At 47.4% G+C, this 16,119-nt stretch overlaps 1 protein-coding gene across 11 annotated transcripts in view; it reads left to right on the top strand.

Moving 5' to 3' along the window:
- Nucleotides 1–16,119, top strand: part of MYO9A (myosin IXA) — a 191,262-nt gene that overhangs the window by 157,531 nt on the left and 17,612 nt on the right. For 5 of the 11 annotated variants that reach the window (XM_062612105.1, XM_062612102.1, XM_062612101.1 and 2 more), the window contains 9 exons: nt 2,195–2,275; nt 3,186–3,296; nt 4,320–4,442; nt 4,927–5,076; nt 5,299–5,609; nt 6,840–8,489; nt 10,056–10,137; nt 10,643–10,858; nt 15,759–15,871. In XM_062612105.1, coding sequence (XP_062468089.1) covers nt 2,195–2,275; nt 3,186–3,296; nt 4,320–4,442; nt 4,927–5,076; nt 5,299–5,609; nt 6,840–8,489; nt 10,056–10,137; nt 10,643–10,858; nt 15,759–15,871 — 2,837 coding nt within the window. The remainder of the gene's footprint in view (nt 1–2,194; nt 2,276–3,185; nt 3,297–4,319; nt 4,443–4,926; nt 5,077–5,298; nt 5,610–6,839; nt 8,490–10,055; nt 10,138–10,642; nt 10,859–15,758; nt 15,872–16,119) is intronic. The other 6 variants (XM_062612104.1, XM_062612100.1, XM_062612099.1 and 3 more) reach the window with 6 other exon arrangements.

The raw sequence follows: 16,119 nt of genomic DNA, 5'->3' as shown, positions 1-16,119 counted from the left end.
CCCGATGACCAGAGCTTGCACCAGATGGCAGAGGGTGCCCGAACCATCTGCTGCGTGCGGAATGTCACTGGCTGCTGATGGCATGGAAATCCCCTCTCCTACAGGCAGGCAGTCACAGGATGATCCAATTCCCACTATTTCCAGTGTCTGGAGCACTTCGCTTACCGGGCTTTTGACAGGGTCCTTTGGCAAAGGGGCTGCATCCCGTGTGTGTGTCTCCCTTCCCTCCCTTCAGCCCAGTGCGGGGCAGGGTGCGATGCTGCAGTGTCACCGGTTCAGATGTGCTTTTTTCTTTCTTTTTCTGTCAAAACAGAGGTGATTTTGGAGAAAAGCAGGAGCATGCCAGTGGAGGTCTGCCATGCTGTGGTGTTCCCACTGCTCCCTGGAATGGGAATGACAGGGAAAGAGTTGGGCTTATTCAGCATGGAGAAGAGAAGGCTCCTGAAGGGGAGACCTTAGAGCAGCTCCAGTGCCTAAAGGGGCTGCAGGAAACCTGGAGAGGGGCTTGGGACAAGGGCCTGTAGGGACAGGCCAAGGGGAATGGCTTTAACCTGCCAGAGGGGAGGCTGAGATGAGCTCTTAGGCAGAAGCTCTTCCCTGTGAGGGTGCTGAGGCGCTGGCACAGGGTGGCCAGAGAAGCTGTGGCTGCCCCATCCCTGGCAGTGTTCAAGGCCAGGTTGGACACAGGGGCTTGGAGCAAGCTGCTCTAGTGGAAGGTGTCCCTGCCCGTGGCAGGGAGTTGGGACTGGATGAGTTTAAGGTCCCTTCAACCCAAACCAGGCTGGAATTCTGTGACATTTGCACACAATTAGTACATGGATAACGCAGCTGTATTGCACATGCATGGGATCTATCCCTTACTCTTTACCGGATCCTGGATGTAGATACATTTTTCTAAACATGAAAGGCTTCCCATAAAGATGTCTTTAAATGATCAGAAGGAAAAAAGGCTTCCTGTGAGCAGATCTGTAGGCAAAATGCTTCTTTCTAGTATCATGTGTAATCAAAAATAGCTCTACTTATAATAAATGTGCAACAGAACATCTGCTACACAACTGCATTTTAAATGCTCTCAATATCAGGAGGAATCAAGCCTGGAGTATGTTCCTAATGCCATGTCAGTAATGTGCTCACAATCAGAGATATTCAAAGTATTGGTAGGACACAGCTGAGGAGCCCAGCCATCGGAGTTTTGGCATGTTTTTATTCAAAGAGTTTCTGCTTTGTTACAAAAGAGTCAAAGATCTGCAAGGCAGAGGAATGGCTCAGCGTGATGTCCTGCTGGGGCAGCTGAGCATAGCAATGGTGCTGATATAAATCTGTTATTATGGGCTACACTTTTAATAATGATGTGGGAAAAAGGGGAAATATAAACTGAGAACCTGGAAACCCCTCAGTTCTCAGTGATCACATTTCAGCAGAGAAATATGGCCAGGAATAGTCACAAGGATGATCAGGGGCTGGAGCACCTCCTGGATGGAGATAGGCTGAGAAGGTTGTGGCTGTTCAGCCTGGAGAAGAGAAGCTGCGTGGAGACCTCAGAGCAGCTTCCAGTGTCTGAAGGGGGCTACAAGGATGCTGGAGAGGGACTCTTCATTAGGGACTGTAGTGATAGGACAAGGGGTGATGGGTTCAAACTGAAACAGGGGAAATTGAGATGAGCTCTTAGGCAGAAGCTCTTCCCTGTGAGGGTGCTGAGGCGCTGGCACAGGGTGCCCAGAGAAGCTGTGGCTGCCCCATCCCTGGCAGTGTTCAAGGCCAGGTTGGACACAGGGGCTTGGAGCAAGCTGCTCTAGTGGAAGGTGTCCCTGCCCATGGCAGGGGATTGGAACTGGATGATCTTAAAGTCCTTTCCAGCTCAAACCGTTCTATGATAATATACCAGCATTGAAGCTTTTCTCCTCTGAAACCAACTTTGTTCAGGGTTCACAGTCTTTGAAAATCATTACATAGCTGATGTGAAAGGGTCAACCAGGGGATCTCAAAACACAACTCGGCACTGTATTTCTGTAGCTAATTTGTTGGGTGCAAAGACAAACCCAGCCAAACTGCTAGGGCTGAAACACTCATCTTGGGGAACAGTTTCCCATCTGCCTGCTTTACTCATCATTTATTCCAATATGGCACTTGGATTTTCATTATTCATCATGGTCTCTTCTTCATTTCCCAACTGAAGATGTCTTCTGTGTTGCAGGCCTCGCTCAACAAGCTGATGGAGACCCTTGGCCAAGCAGAACCTTATTTTGTCAAGTGCATTCGATCCAACGCTGAAAAGGTAAATCCCATCCCAGGAGACCAGTGCTGCTGCTAGAAATCATCTTGGAAATGTTGTGTAATTTTTTCAGGGGGTTAAAAAGAAAAGGAGGCCCAAAACTGAGCTGGATTTAGAGGCTAATTGTGTATGGTCAGTGGGAAGGATGGATGTTATCACTTGGGTGTTGCTCTTGTTGAACTGCACTGGCTCTTCTTGTAATTGTAGAAGCACACATATGAAAAACATACGGGTTGAGTTTTATATTGAGTTTAATAAATGAATTTGACTGCTTTGAAGCTCCTGCCCCCTGTAATAGAGATTGGCAGGGCCATGCATTCACTTGTTCTGTTACTGAGCCTTAAAGCTTCTTTAAAATAAAGTTTCTGTAGGTAAAGCAGATACTTTTAGAATAAGCTAATTATTCAAAACTAATTTTCATCACATTATTCAAACTAACTCAGTGATGCATCACATTTCTTGAATTGGATTTCAGGCATGTTTCGTGGGCTGAGGACTCTCAGTTCAAAATAAAGGTTGCAGTGGTGATGCTCTCTTATGGTTTAATCCTTTGGAGTTTTATTCACACATTTAAAGATGAAGCTTTAGGCCTAGGATGTTTAGTTGCTCACAATTTTTAGCTGTGCCCTAGGGGGCTCTTATTCAGTTTAGGGGCTCCAAAAACCTTCTTTATAGCTCTGTATATCTGTTTGAAAGTCTCCATCTGATGGCTGCTTGGACAGAAACAGGATTCAACCATGGTGGGATTAGCACAGTTCTGGGGACCTGCGTTCCCTCCCTCCCCTTGCATCATTGCAATGTGTGTGTCGCACAGATGTGGTACATCTGCTGAATCCCTTTATCCATCCACACGCTTTAAAACTTCAGTTAAAGGGAATATTTGCTCATCATTGGCCTGGTTTTCCCCTTCCAGCTGCCCCTGAGGTTCAACGACAGCCTGGTGCTGAGGCAGCTGCGGTACACAGGGATGCTGGAGACCGTTCGCATTCGCCAGTCGGGATATGGCTGCAAATACTCCTTCCAGGTTCAGTAAAACGTTTCCCTCTTTCCCCACCTTTAGCACCGTTATCGGAGTTGTCTGAATGTTGGTAGCTCATCTGTTTACCAAAGTAATGAACTTAGAGCTGATACAAGGCAGTGAATGTAATGAGCTGATATCAGCCCTGGAGCAGTCCTCTGCTGCACTGCTGATTCCTAGTAAGCTGGTCCTAGACCTCAGTGGACTACAAGCCCCTCTGCGGGTAACAACATCATGGCTTTTGAGCAAAACCAGGTGTTCCGCAATGTGGCCTTCTTTTTTGCAAAGAAAAAGGGATCCGATTTACCTGTGCTCTTCTGTGTGTGTTTTGGATTCACCTGGGAATGGTGTTTGGCCTGTCATGTCAGCAGTGGCTGCATCCCAGCAGGCAGGTGATTGGCATCCTCCAAACGGCTCAGGAGTTATCCAGCTTTTCCTGTTTTCTTCTTTTCCCTGTGTTTGCAGGTTTTGCACATATGTCAGTCCTCTCATGAGTTCCTCATGCTGATTTGTTCCTTGCTGGCAGCTGCTTAGGGCCAGTTGTGTCCTGCACAGCAGCTCTTCAGAAAGGATAAACTGCTGTTATTTTTTGCTGTGAGCATAGATCCCAACTTTACTTGGGAGAATCTCTCCTGTCGTACCTCCTCCGCTCTTTGAGTCCTCAATCAGTAATTGATGGAGCAGCTGAGCCATGCTTTGCAGATGCTGATAACCCCCTTCTGTAGTGGCCCTTGTCAAGGATTTGGAGCCCTTTTGCTCAAGATGACCCTGTGGGTTCTGCAGAACCTCTCCTCCCACACTGAAAGACCTTTGAACATTGCTGGGTCCCTGGTCTGATGTGTTTTCTGTCAAACCACAAACGCTGGATGCAACTTGGTGTTCCCCAGTCCGTAAAACACTGCCTGTCCCTCTGCTCACCCAATAGATTCTGTTTTGTGTGGCCAGCGGAGCAAATCCGTTATTTATGGAAGGGAGGGGCACAGCAGGATCCATCTAACCAAATCTTGGGTTTTTTTTCTTTCTTCTTAGGATTTTGTGAACCATTTCCATGTCCTTCTGCCTCAAGGAATCAACCCATCTAAGCACAATATCCATGATTTCTTCCGGAAAATAAAACTGGATCCAGACAATTACCAAGTTGGAAGAACAATGGTAAATGTTTATCCTCAGACTTAGGTTTAAGGTACAGATACAACATTTGCCTGCATTTCTGTAATTATAAATTAACATCTTTATATATGTTTTTAATCAATCAAACTATTTGCCAGAAGCCAATGGCTTAAACAAACCTTGGAAAACACAAAACTAGTAAGGAACATCATTGTTTCGTGTTAACCAAGTTGCAAGTCTGGTTGTAATGAGGTAGCCTTCAAAAAACTGTCTGTATGCAGACACAACTCAATACAATAGCTGTCGGTTTGTCTCCCCTGAAGGGAAAGCAGAGGCTCTGTAATTCTGCTCTTGGACAGCCCCCGGATGGAGGTGAAACTGCAGAAGCCTGTTACAGGTGGCTTGACTAAAGTCAGCTGCTGAACTTCTTCTGGGGATCCAGGGCACAGACCCCAGGAGGATTAAATCATCTCTCTTGTGCCCTCGGAAGCCCTCATGCTTGTGTCGTTTTGGGGGGGTCGGCCAGGTTTTCGTGAAGGAGCGCGAGCGGCAGCTTCTGCAGGACCTGCTGCATCAGGAGGTGCTGCGCCGGATCACGCTGCTGCAGCGCTGGTTCCGCAGCATGCTCTGCAGGAGGCAGTTCCTGAGCTTAAGGCAAGCTGCAGTCATCATACAGGTATGTGATGGTTGGTAATTACAATCCACGCATCCTACAGATATAGCTGGTGGGTACAGTCAGGTCCCCCCTCTAAGGAAGGAGCTTACCGTCAGGATTCAACTCCTAATGCCGTAATAAGTTGGGAATGGGGGAGACAGAGCTGGAAAGGCTGGGTGAAGGCGGGTGCTCTCCCACCCGCACACAACACCCGTTACAAGGAACTGCCTGCTGTGTTTGCAGAGGTTTTGGCGCGGTTACCAGAGCCGAAAGCAAGGGGAACCATCCCCAGACCCTCTTGTCCTCGGCAAAGCCGCCGCTGTTCTCCAGGCCCACTGGCGTGGCTTCGTGCAGAGGCGCAGGTTCCTGCAGATGCAGTTTGCAGCCCACCTCATCCAGAGCTGCTGGCGGGAGCACACCAAGAGGCGGCGCGACGCGGCCACCAGCATCCAGGCAGCCTGGCGAGGGCACCACGCAAAGCAGCTGTACGCAGCCTGCAGAAGCAAAGTCATCTGCTTGCAGGCGGCCTGCAGAGGATATTTAGCACGACAAAGGTAACGCCATTGGTTAAAATGAGAACATTTTCTTGTAATGCTCACTGGGGAGGGAGGTGGTTGATCTGAAACCAAGCACTGCTTGGACTTCAAGAGGAGGGTGACCATTTGTAAGACCCCTGACCCTGTTCTGACCCAGCCTGCTCCTTCCTTTGCACGCACTTTATAGAATCACAGAGTCACAGAATGGTTTGGGTTGGAAAGGACCTTAAAATCATCCAGTTTCAACCGCCTGCCAAAGGCAGGACACCTCACACTAGACCATGTCTCCCAGGGCTCTGTCCAGCCTGGCCTTGAACACTGCCAGGGATGGGGCAGCCACAGCTTCTCTGGGCACCCTGTGCCAGTGCCTCAGCACCCTCACAGGGAAGAGCTTCTTCCTTATACCTAGCCTGAATATCCCGTTTCAGTTTGAACCCATCACCCCTTGTCCTGTCACTGCAGTCCCTGATGATGAGTCCCATTCTACCAAAGGAGTTTATTTAGCTGCACATCCTACTCTTAGAATAAGCAGAGCCTATTTCAGGTTGGAGCACGTAGGCAGTGGAAAGCCAAGACCATAAATACTCCCAGGTTGGTTTTTTTTTGCCCTTGGCAGCAGCACCACTTTAAGTAGCCTATTTTTAACTCAGATTGCCTCACCAATCTGGTTGCTGCGCTGTCTCACAGGGACAGGAGATACTGGAGCCGGCTGCTACCAAGGGGAGAGCATTTCCAGCCATGCGATGGCTTGTTCGCCACAGGGCAGGTCTTGGTTTGTTCTCCAGAGACACTGCCTGCAAGGTGTGGAGCACCTTGACATGGGGTGGAAGATTTGAGTGCAGGGTGCAGGTGCCTGCTAGCTGTACCAGAGGCAGCCCAGGCAGGATGGTGAAGATGGAGAAGCTGAGCGGGTGCAACAGATTGAGCTTTCCTGGCTCTGTCAGCACACAAATGAGCTAGACCAGGGATGGAGGCTGGAGCTGCTGCTGTCAGCACAAGAGGAGCTTTCAGGTGTGTTGGGGCAGTCCTTGAGTAGGAGAGATGGCATAAGAGGAGAAGGTTGAAAACTGAACTTGCATTCGCGTTGACTTGCCCCAGATGTGCAAGTAGAGTTGCTTGAGATCATGATGGTGGTGAAGTGATGATGGTGATGGTGATGAGATGTCACTGTCACAGTGCCTTGAAGGGACATGAGTGGACACAGTTTAGTGCATCCAAAGTTAACGGTGGTTTTCTGCTTTCTTGCAGGTTTAGAGCTTTGAAAGAGCAGCGATTGAAAGAGGTGCAGCTGGAGAATGGCCTGTCTGTTAGAGAAGAGGATGGACTAGAGGCAGATGATGCTTTGGAAATTAAGGGCTCTGACCCATCTAAGTGGGAGGATGGCTCATTTGAAGAGCGAGTGAGAGCTATAGAGGAACATAAATCACTAATGGAAAATAATCGGGTGAATCACATGGACCCACTGGATACTTCTGGGAATTTATTGTACAAAAGGCATGAGAGAGCCAGCAGCCAGAGTGGGATGGACACGGAGGAGGAGGTCATCGTGAGAGAGAGACCCAAGTCACTGGAGGATCTCAACCAGAAAAAAGTGGTTCGTGCGAAAAGAGAGAGCCGGAGGATGCGTGAACTGGAACAGGCAAAATTCAGCTTGGAGCTGCTCAAGGTCCGCTCCACCGGCGGGCTCTCACCTTCCGAAGAGCGGCGGTGGTCCACTGAGCTGGTGTCAGAGGCACTTCATTCCCCTCAGGGAACCCCGGAGAGTGAAAGCTCTCAAGGGAGCTTTGAAATGTTAAGCTGTGAAGATACCCCAAGTAATAAACTTGTTTCCTTAGTTCTAGATGAGCAGGATGTGCAGTCATTGTCCACTGACTCTTTGCCTGGCAGTCCCCAGGCTCACGTGCAGGAGAAGTCTTTCTGTGGGGCAGATGTGAACAGCAATTTACCCAGTTGCAGAAGGATACCTGCAGACTTGGAGCTACCTGATAACCTCACCGTGAAGGAGCACGTAATCTGTGACCCCCAGAACGCTATGAACAAGGCGCATCCAAGAGAAACCTTCCTTTCCAGCAACCTACCTACTTTCTATGTTCCACCACAAGACAACGTGAAGGTGAAGCTGACGGAGAATAACCTGAAGAACAAAGCAGTGGAAAGAGAGGAGAAGACAGTTACATTTCCTGAGGTCAGGAAGGACTCTGAGCCAGAGCAGGGCAGAGCCTTGGGAAGGGATGAAGAGAAGTCCTCTGCCAAGAGAGAGGAGTGTGGGACAGCGACTGCCACACAGGCCGGTTCCCCAGACTCTGTCATCAAGAGACTGGAAAAGCTCAACGTGGAGAAAGAGGAAAGGCAAAAGCAGCTTCAGCTGCAAAATGAGAGGGAGATGATGGAGCAGATCCGTCAGCAGAAGGAAATTCTGGAGAGACAACGTAAAGCCTTTGAGCAGCAAGGGAGAATGGAGGCATTGCAGAGGGCAGAGCAGAACAGGATGAAGGACTCCTCCCTTAAACCAACCAAAAAACCGGAGAGCCGGCCTCAGTCGGTCCTTATCCTGCACCCCCAGAGCAGGGGGGAGCATGGCCCCACAACTGCTGTGGCTCCAACCTCACCAGTGGACATCAAAGGTCTCACAGTTGGGACCAGGGGAAGCTCTCCAGCTCACAGTGCCCCCAGAGACAGACCTGTCAGCATGTTCATGGAGCGAAAAGAAGGTCAGTTGGGGTCAGCACTGGAAGCCCGATGCCATTCCAGACCGGCTCTGGACCCCAGGGACCATCCGGGCAGCCACTTCTCGAGGACGGAGCGTCTCCGGCAGCCCCGAATGCCCAGCCAGGCCCCTGAGGAGGCAAGGGCAAGCACGATGTTCTTCACCCCAAAAGACAATCCCTTTGGCCTCCAGTGAGTAAAAGATGGTGTGCTTTCTCTGTAGTCTTTCTCCATAGGCTTTTTGTTCTGCTAGAGGCTATTTTATACAACTAGTCCAAATAGAGTGTACAAAACCCCCAGTGAAATGAAAATGGGTTTCTGGATCTTATAGCAATGAGAGGAAGAGGAAAAAGAACTGTCCTGTGTGTGATGAGTATAACATAAGCCAGGGGAGATAATCATGGACTTTAGCAGGTGAGGAGTGGTAGCAGCAAGAGGGTTGACAGTGCTTTCATTTCTCCTAGATGAACAGTGATAGGAGTTTATTTCTGAAGGTAAGAGAGAAAGAAAAGAATTCTTAGGATTTTTAGGTGGTCAGAGTAGAAACGGCACAATATTTGTGGATTTTTCTCATTTCCTATATAATTAACACAGCCAGCAAAGCCATTGGACAGTCCCACCATGGCAGAGACAAAAGCAACAAACCTCCAGTGAGAGTCTGGGGTATGAATTTTTCACGTGTGTAATTACACATGTAATGGGCTTAACAGTCATTCAGCTCCATCACACTGCTCACATGGTGGACTGCTCCAGCACAGGGGCCAGAGACCACAGCAAAATCTTGGGACAGTGTTTGCTCCCACTCTGTCATGTGGCTTAAGCTGCCTTGTCTAATTTTGGAGAGGTTTTGGCCATATAGCTCAAAAGGGACATAAACTCCCCCCCAAAAGGTTGCTGCACCTTTTCCAAGGAAATTAAGCTCCCAGTCAGTGTTTGCTGTTGATAACTCAGGGTACCTCCAAGGGAAGAAGTCTTGTGGTTTATGCGCTGTTGTGATGGGAGGAGATTCCCTTTTATTTTATGCAGCTTCTTCAGCTAAGTCTAGACACACAGAATGATAGAATAGTTTGGGCTGGAAGGGACATTCAAAGTTCATCTAGTCCAGCCACCCTGCAGTGAGCAGGGACATCTTCAACTAGAGCAGGTTGCTCAAAGCCCCATCCAACCTGGCTTATCATTATATCTATCATATGCATCTATCATTTTATTCAGACATGACAGTAGAAAAAGTGAGCTGAGCAAAAAGCACCTTAAGTGGGTGTATTTTTTAATGCTATGAAGATGCAAAGTGAGGATGCTCTCCTTCCAAACCAGTTCAAATGGAAAGCTGCAGGAGGTCCTGGAGAACTGTTTTGGAAGTGGGTGTTTGAGAATAGTCTTTCCCCCCAAAAAAGATCCATTCATTTTCCTGGTTCATGCACAGAACAAGCAACAGGGTTAGAATATATATATATATTAAAAACTCCTGTAATTTACTCTTTATTCTGCAACAGAACAATCACATTTGAGAATCCAGACGTGAAAAGGTACTATCCATAACCACCATGATGGGTAGAGTTTGCAGGCAGAACTTCATGTCTTCTCAGTCCTTTGGTATTAACTCAAATCTTGAAGAATTCAAAGTGATTCCAAAACCTCAAACTTGCAATTTGGTCTTGGTTGTTTGGGCTGTGCACTTGTACGCTCTTGTGAGCTGGGCTGGGGTGGTGGGAAGGTTTTTAGGGGAAAATGAAACATCTCTGTTGTGTTGTGTTTCAGCAGAGAAACAAATCATCAATGCCTTTCCAAGGGTGAGCTAGCCAGGAAGCCGTTTAAGATGCCGGGGTCTGGCAAAGGAGAGGTAAGTTGTAGCTTGTTTGTTTTCTCTTTTAATTGAAGAAAAGGGGAGAAAAAAACTTATTCTGCCAGTTTTCCCTCAAAAGCTTTGAAGAAGTGGACTATAAAGCACAAGGGCTGCTAGACGTAGGGGAGGGATATATCACGGTATAGCAACCTTCACACCTTCTCTGAAAAATAAAAAGCCCTCATGACATTAGTTCGTAGCAGCTCTGGATGAAGAGGATCTCACGGTCCTGATGGCAAACACTGTCCAACACAGTCTTGTCTTGCTTTGGTTTAACATATGTTTGAGTAACATCCATGCTTGTCCGTTTTCACCGTGCTGTCTTGGTTCTTGTTTTCCCTAGTCCCTTTTTGCTCTAGATACGGTAATATTGTGTCCCCTCTGTGGGCTGCAGTGTCCCTTAGAGATGTCCTAGGGCTACGCTATGATGCCAACCATCACTAGAATCTCCTTTTTATTTTAAAACCCTCTTTTTGTTGTGTTTTTTTATCCTTTGGTCAAGCAGGTTCCCAGACCGACCCATAAAAAGAAAGCCCGCATGGCGCGGACGCGCTCCGATTTCTTGACTAGAGGTACTTTTGCTGATGGGGAGGGGGATACGGAGGAAGATGATTGCGGTGGCAATTTTGAGTTCCTTCTCTCCTCTGAGCAACCTCCTCCTGCCGAGGCGGTGCCTGCCGCCCGCCTGGGCCAGGCCTGTTACAGTGACTCCGAAATGGTAATTTTTATCAACGTGGTGTGGGAAATGGAACAAGAGAGTGAGTGGAGCTTGGGAGCCTTTCTTTGCTAATCTTAACTGCACTGACCTCTCCACTGCTTCTTTTCCCACTCCCAAGGATGCTGTAGATGGGTTAACTGGGCAAACACAGCTGGCAAGGATGTGACACAGGGAAATCGTTTGTATTTCTTGGTCATGGGGGTGTTTTCTGGCTTTATTCGGTATCAGCTACGATTCCACACGTCTCCTGGAGCGTTGCAACTTGTTTTGCACAGCTACCTGTTTCTTGTTTGGTTTTTTAAACTTCAATAGCAAAGTCCCCCCAGGATCCTTTTACTCTAAAAATGATCTACACACATCCGTAGAAAAGATCCAATCAAATATTGTCTAAAAAGCAAAGACAGCAAAGAAAACTATATGAATCTTGCACCTTCTTGCATACTTTTGATTTTGTATCTTTTGCCACAGTATCCCGTGATTATTCAGTCCTCAGTTCTCGGAGTAACGCTGGCAGATGACGTCTTAGAAAAGGCAACCCCATGTAAACGGGGCAATAAAAATGTAGTGGGAATGAAACAGTGAGGTTTTTAAAACCAGACCTGCCTTCCTGGCTTTTTGCAGCTCAGTAACTGGTGTCCCTTGGCAGGTCCATGCTGCATGAGCCTGCACTGCAGAGCATTTGCATCTCAGGCTTAATCTCCTGCCCAGATAAGCTGCTTTAGGAAAATCACAAACTGACAGGTTTCAGGAGTGAAGAGGCCAACAGCTTCCAACCCACTCCTGCTTTTTTCCTGAGGTGCTTGAGATGTTCCCATGGAAGTGTGGATAAACACCAGGAGCTGTCTCCTGCCCTAAGAGCCCAGATGAAGCGTTGAGTAGAGCTGCCTTGCTCCTCCACTCCAGCTACAGGGCAGGATGTGGAGCTGAGTATGGAAGCGAAGAAAAGCAGGAAAACCAAAGTCACTCGTGTATTTTGTGCTACAGCATTGCTGTGGGTCTGGCAAACATCTGGTGTGATCCTGAAATCCGCTTTTCCAAGAAAGGCAGATGGCCAAGGAGGGCTTTTTGTGACTTTGCTGTTAGCAGCTTTTATTATAAAGGGTCATTTTTTTCCCCAGGATAATTTCATCACTGGAAGAGGGCAGGTATTCACAAATTCCATGAATTTTTAAAGTTACTTTTGACAAATTTCTAGGGATTTTGAGCCAGGAATACTCAAAACCTGACTGAACAAAACAGCTCTGTGAACTGAGATTGCTTGGCTGCATCTTTGCACTTCTCCCTGCTTGTAGATCAGGAAAGGGAGAATTTTATGTAGTGAAAAGCCTGGCCAAAGCCCTGGGCAAGAGGCTGCATTGTACCTGGAATGCTGTGCTGCATTCCTGGAGGCTGCCCTCTTACAAAGGTTTATGGCTTTTTTAGCTGTAGAAACCTTTCCTGCTGGGATGTGAAAGGTGCTGGGCTGGTGCTTGACAAGCTCCATCCTTGAGGGGGACATGGCTCATTGGAAATGCTCCTTGGGACTCTCCTCACCTGATTTAACAGCTCCCATCGCATGCGAGTAGTAGTAGTAGCTGTCTCTCACCTCTCCTGTATCCCTCTTCTTCCCTGGTCTCCATCACTAGCTCTAACTGGTGGTCAGCACTTTCACCCCTTGTGTAATTGAGTTCTGCTTTCTAGCAGATGCTGCCCATGAAGTCATGTGCTCAGCGATACCCTATGTCTGTATGTCCTGACAACATGTACAGTGCTTCCATCCGTATTCTGTATTGCAGGTTTGAGACCAGCCTTTTGGCTTGTGGCTTTTCTGGGTCAGGATTGCCACAAGTAGCAAAATTTAAGGACTGCTAATCCATATTTATTAGCAGAGGCTGGTTGGGTGTTGCTTAGGAACAGCCTGTGGTAGAGCAATGCTGGTGCAGGTGGGTTCGGGTACAAGATCAAGTAGGTTGATATCTCTGCAGACACATTCGTTGTGTCTTGTGATGCTCACATGAAGACGAGTCAGGCAGCCACCATGCATAGGCTGGTTTCCATGCTACTCAGTAGCTTATTCATACAGCTTCTGCCCCCCAGCTATGACTTTCCAAATAAAGCCTCTCTTAATGCTCAGTGGCCAAGGGCTGCTGGGTGGATGAAAGGGAGATCTCGTGCAACCTTGTGAAGCTGAGCATGTGATGGCTCACCAGCTGCACTGGGTGAGAGCCTGCCTGGTTTGCACATTAGTTGCTTGACTATTGAGTTACTGATTGTGTATCACCAGCTGGTAAATAGAGGTCCGCCAAGAACTGATGCTCCTGACCTAAGTCTGAGGTATCCCAGAGCAGCAAAGACCAAGTTTATCTTCAGCCAGAGCTGAAACCCAAGGTGCACCAGCATATAAGATTGCTGCTGAAAGTATACTTGACTCCAAGGTGCCTTTAAGGCTAAAGGGCTCCCTGACAAAACCAAGCCTTCAAAGGTTGTTTGAGTTTTTTGGCTAGTGAATAGCTGAGGATTCATCTACCTTGCTATGAGACAGGTCCAAATGGGAGGAGTAGCTCCTGGCTGAGGTCACCACATGTTAATACCGTTTCAGTTCTGCACCTAAGTCTGGAGAGCTTTCCTGCAGTGGATAAATGGAAAGCCTTGGTTTGAGAAATCACACCAGAAATACCTTCTGAATACAGCCTCCTTTGGCAGAGGCTCTTACACAGAAGGACCTGGATAATGATGCAGTTGTTTTGCTCCATACAAAGCCACAAATTGGGAAAATTTCATTATTGAAGTAACTGTCACCAATCTGACCTCAAGCATGCCTGAAGAGCCAGCAGTGAAAAAGATGTCTTCCTAAGCCATTCAGAGGGGCATCACACTTCAGGAAGCTCTTCAGTGCAGCACGTAGGGCTGCTGCCTGCTAGGACAAGTCTCTTGGCCATAGTTCTTGCTAGCATGAGTGGGTGAAACAGAGGTTGCTCTTTGGTCTCTTCTTCATCCAGGAGACAACTCCAGACCCCCAGCGATTGTCGTTTACCCACATGTGATGCTTTTTGGTGTTCCCTGTCCAGAGATTTTCCAGTGCAGAGGCTCGTCTTGACATCTAAGAAGGTTTTTCTCCATATGAGGACCTTCCCCTTCAGAGCTTGTTGAAGGAGTCCCTCAAACAGAAGGATCTCACCCCAAAAACACCTTTTAGTGCTTACTTTCAAAAGCTGGACAACTTGCTGTACTATCAGAAGAAATGCTGAACAATAGTAGGTCAAGAATTGGGGCAGAGCAGAGAGAGGTGATGATAGTAACAGTAGAACATTCTTCATTCAATTTTGTCTAAAAAGTGCATCACAGATGTTTTTGACTCAAAGTCTTCTGTGTGAGCCAGTGGTTTCTCTTGCTCTACTCCACAATCTGTACTCTAAACCTGCTTGTGCAGTAGATATGATAGACATTTACAGGATAAGGTGTACATAGTGGCCTGTAGAGCAGCCTCTGCCTTGCTCTGGTGATTCCTTTAGCCTGCTGGCCACTGTCAGCACATACCAATGTGCTTTGAAAGACCAAAAAAGGAAGTAAATCTCCCCACAAAATACTTTTAAAACCCGCAAAACCAAAAACCAAAGCACTAAAATTGATTAAAAGGTTGAAATTACTCAAGAACAAAACTATCATGGGGGGGCAAATATTTATACAAGTCATTTTGAAAAGCAAGTAATAACTTTGGGCTGGATCATTATAACTTTTATGGTTTTAAGGGCTGTTTTCCAGTATCCATCCACAATTTATGTGTGATCATCACCTAAACATAAAAGCAGAAGAAACCCTTTGGTGGTTTAGGCAGTTTCTTTCTTTCCCAGTGGGAAGTCTGCCTTATGTGCTGCCATCTCCTGGCTGGTAGAGAGGTTAGTCCAGGAGTGGGAAATGAAACGTTGAAGAGTAATGCTGAGTCCCCTGCAGCCCGTATTTTATATCATTTTATTTTCACTATTTTAATAGAGGAAAACGAAATGCTGAAACGCACATTGTGTTCAGCAGAGACATTCAGCTACAGGAGATGTTTGACTGTCATCTCCTGAATCCTTTCGTACAACCTGGTTTCCTCATGCTGAAAGTCTGTCCTCCAGAAGGGCAACTCTGAAATCACAGCTTCAGTGGGGGAAAAAAGAACAAAAATGGCTATATTTTTTAAATACATCAAAACTGTTTCTGGGCTGTTTCATGGAATCCTGATAGGTTCAATTATTGCAAATTCATTTCACCGTTCAAAATGATCCCAGGGCATTTACATGCTGGCCAAGGCAGATATCCTTTATGTTGAACTGTAAAATCTCTTATTTGTAGAGCGTTCATTTTGACCTGTCTTTAGCACAAAGACTTTGGTGGTCTTCTCTGTGAAGTCCTCGACAAGAGTTGAAAGAGGAAGCTCTGCTGGGACAGATCCATGAGGTTGAAGGTTCCTTTAGTGCTGGGAACACCACAAATCACTTCTGCATGGCTAACGTGGCTCTTCTGGGATGGAGAGCTGGGCTGCTCAGACCATGCTGGTGGAGTGGCTGTGCAGGCTGAGTGATGAGGACCCATGGCTTGGTGCACACTGGTTTTCTTCATTGGTGGCTCAAGGAAAAAGAAGGTTGGACCCAGTGTAGAGTTGGAGCAAAGGAAATGCCTTTCTTTCTTAGGAGTCATGAAAAGATCTCTCTGGTTGTAGCTACTTCAACAAGACTGCAGGTTTTCACCTCTAGGCAGATGGAAATCAGAATCATACAATAGTTAGGGTTGGAAAGGACCTTACGATCATCCAGCCCCAACGCCCTCTTAAATAAAGACAAGACATGAATATCTCATTTTTGCTGGGACAAACTAAAAACCAGGTGGCACCCAAAGAGCTGTCTCGTTTTTAAACGCTTCGTGCTTGGACTTGTTACAGACGGTGCAGCGATTCACCTCAGGGGAAGGCCAGACAAAACTGCACAAAACGATGTCTCAGGGGGAGATCGGGAAGCTGGTGGCCACGCAGAAGAGCCTGACTCCAGATGGGAGGTAGGAAACGTGGCTGGAGATGGGAGATGAGTCCCTCCCGTTTTGTTCTTGCTCTCCATCACCTTGCTGAACCACCCTGGCTCCTCTGAAGCTCCACCAGTCAAAGTAGTTACTTGTCCTGCCTTTCCTACGTGACTGCAGACGTGCCCAATTCGAAAAGGCATCCTGTTGTGATGACATGGGCCTGATGTCCCATCCCAAACTACCCAATTGCATGCATGAAACTCGAGTTCTTGCCTTTCTTGAGG

The sequence above is a fragment of the Pezoporus occidentalis genome, unplaced genomic scaffold (genome assembly GCF_034315485.1).
Source record: "Pezoporus occidentalis ecotype Australia unplaced genomic scaffold, CSIRO_AGI_Poc_V1 ctg159, whole genome shotgun sequence".
NCBI classification, from domain to species: Eukaryota; Metazoa; Chordata; class Aves; order Psittaciformes; family Psittacidae; genus Pezoporus; species Pezoporus occidentalis.
Note: the sequence above shows the minus strand (reverse complement) of the source record. Positions and strands in the feature narration are given on the sequence as shown.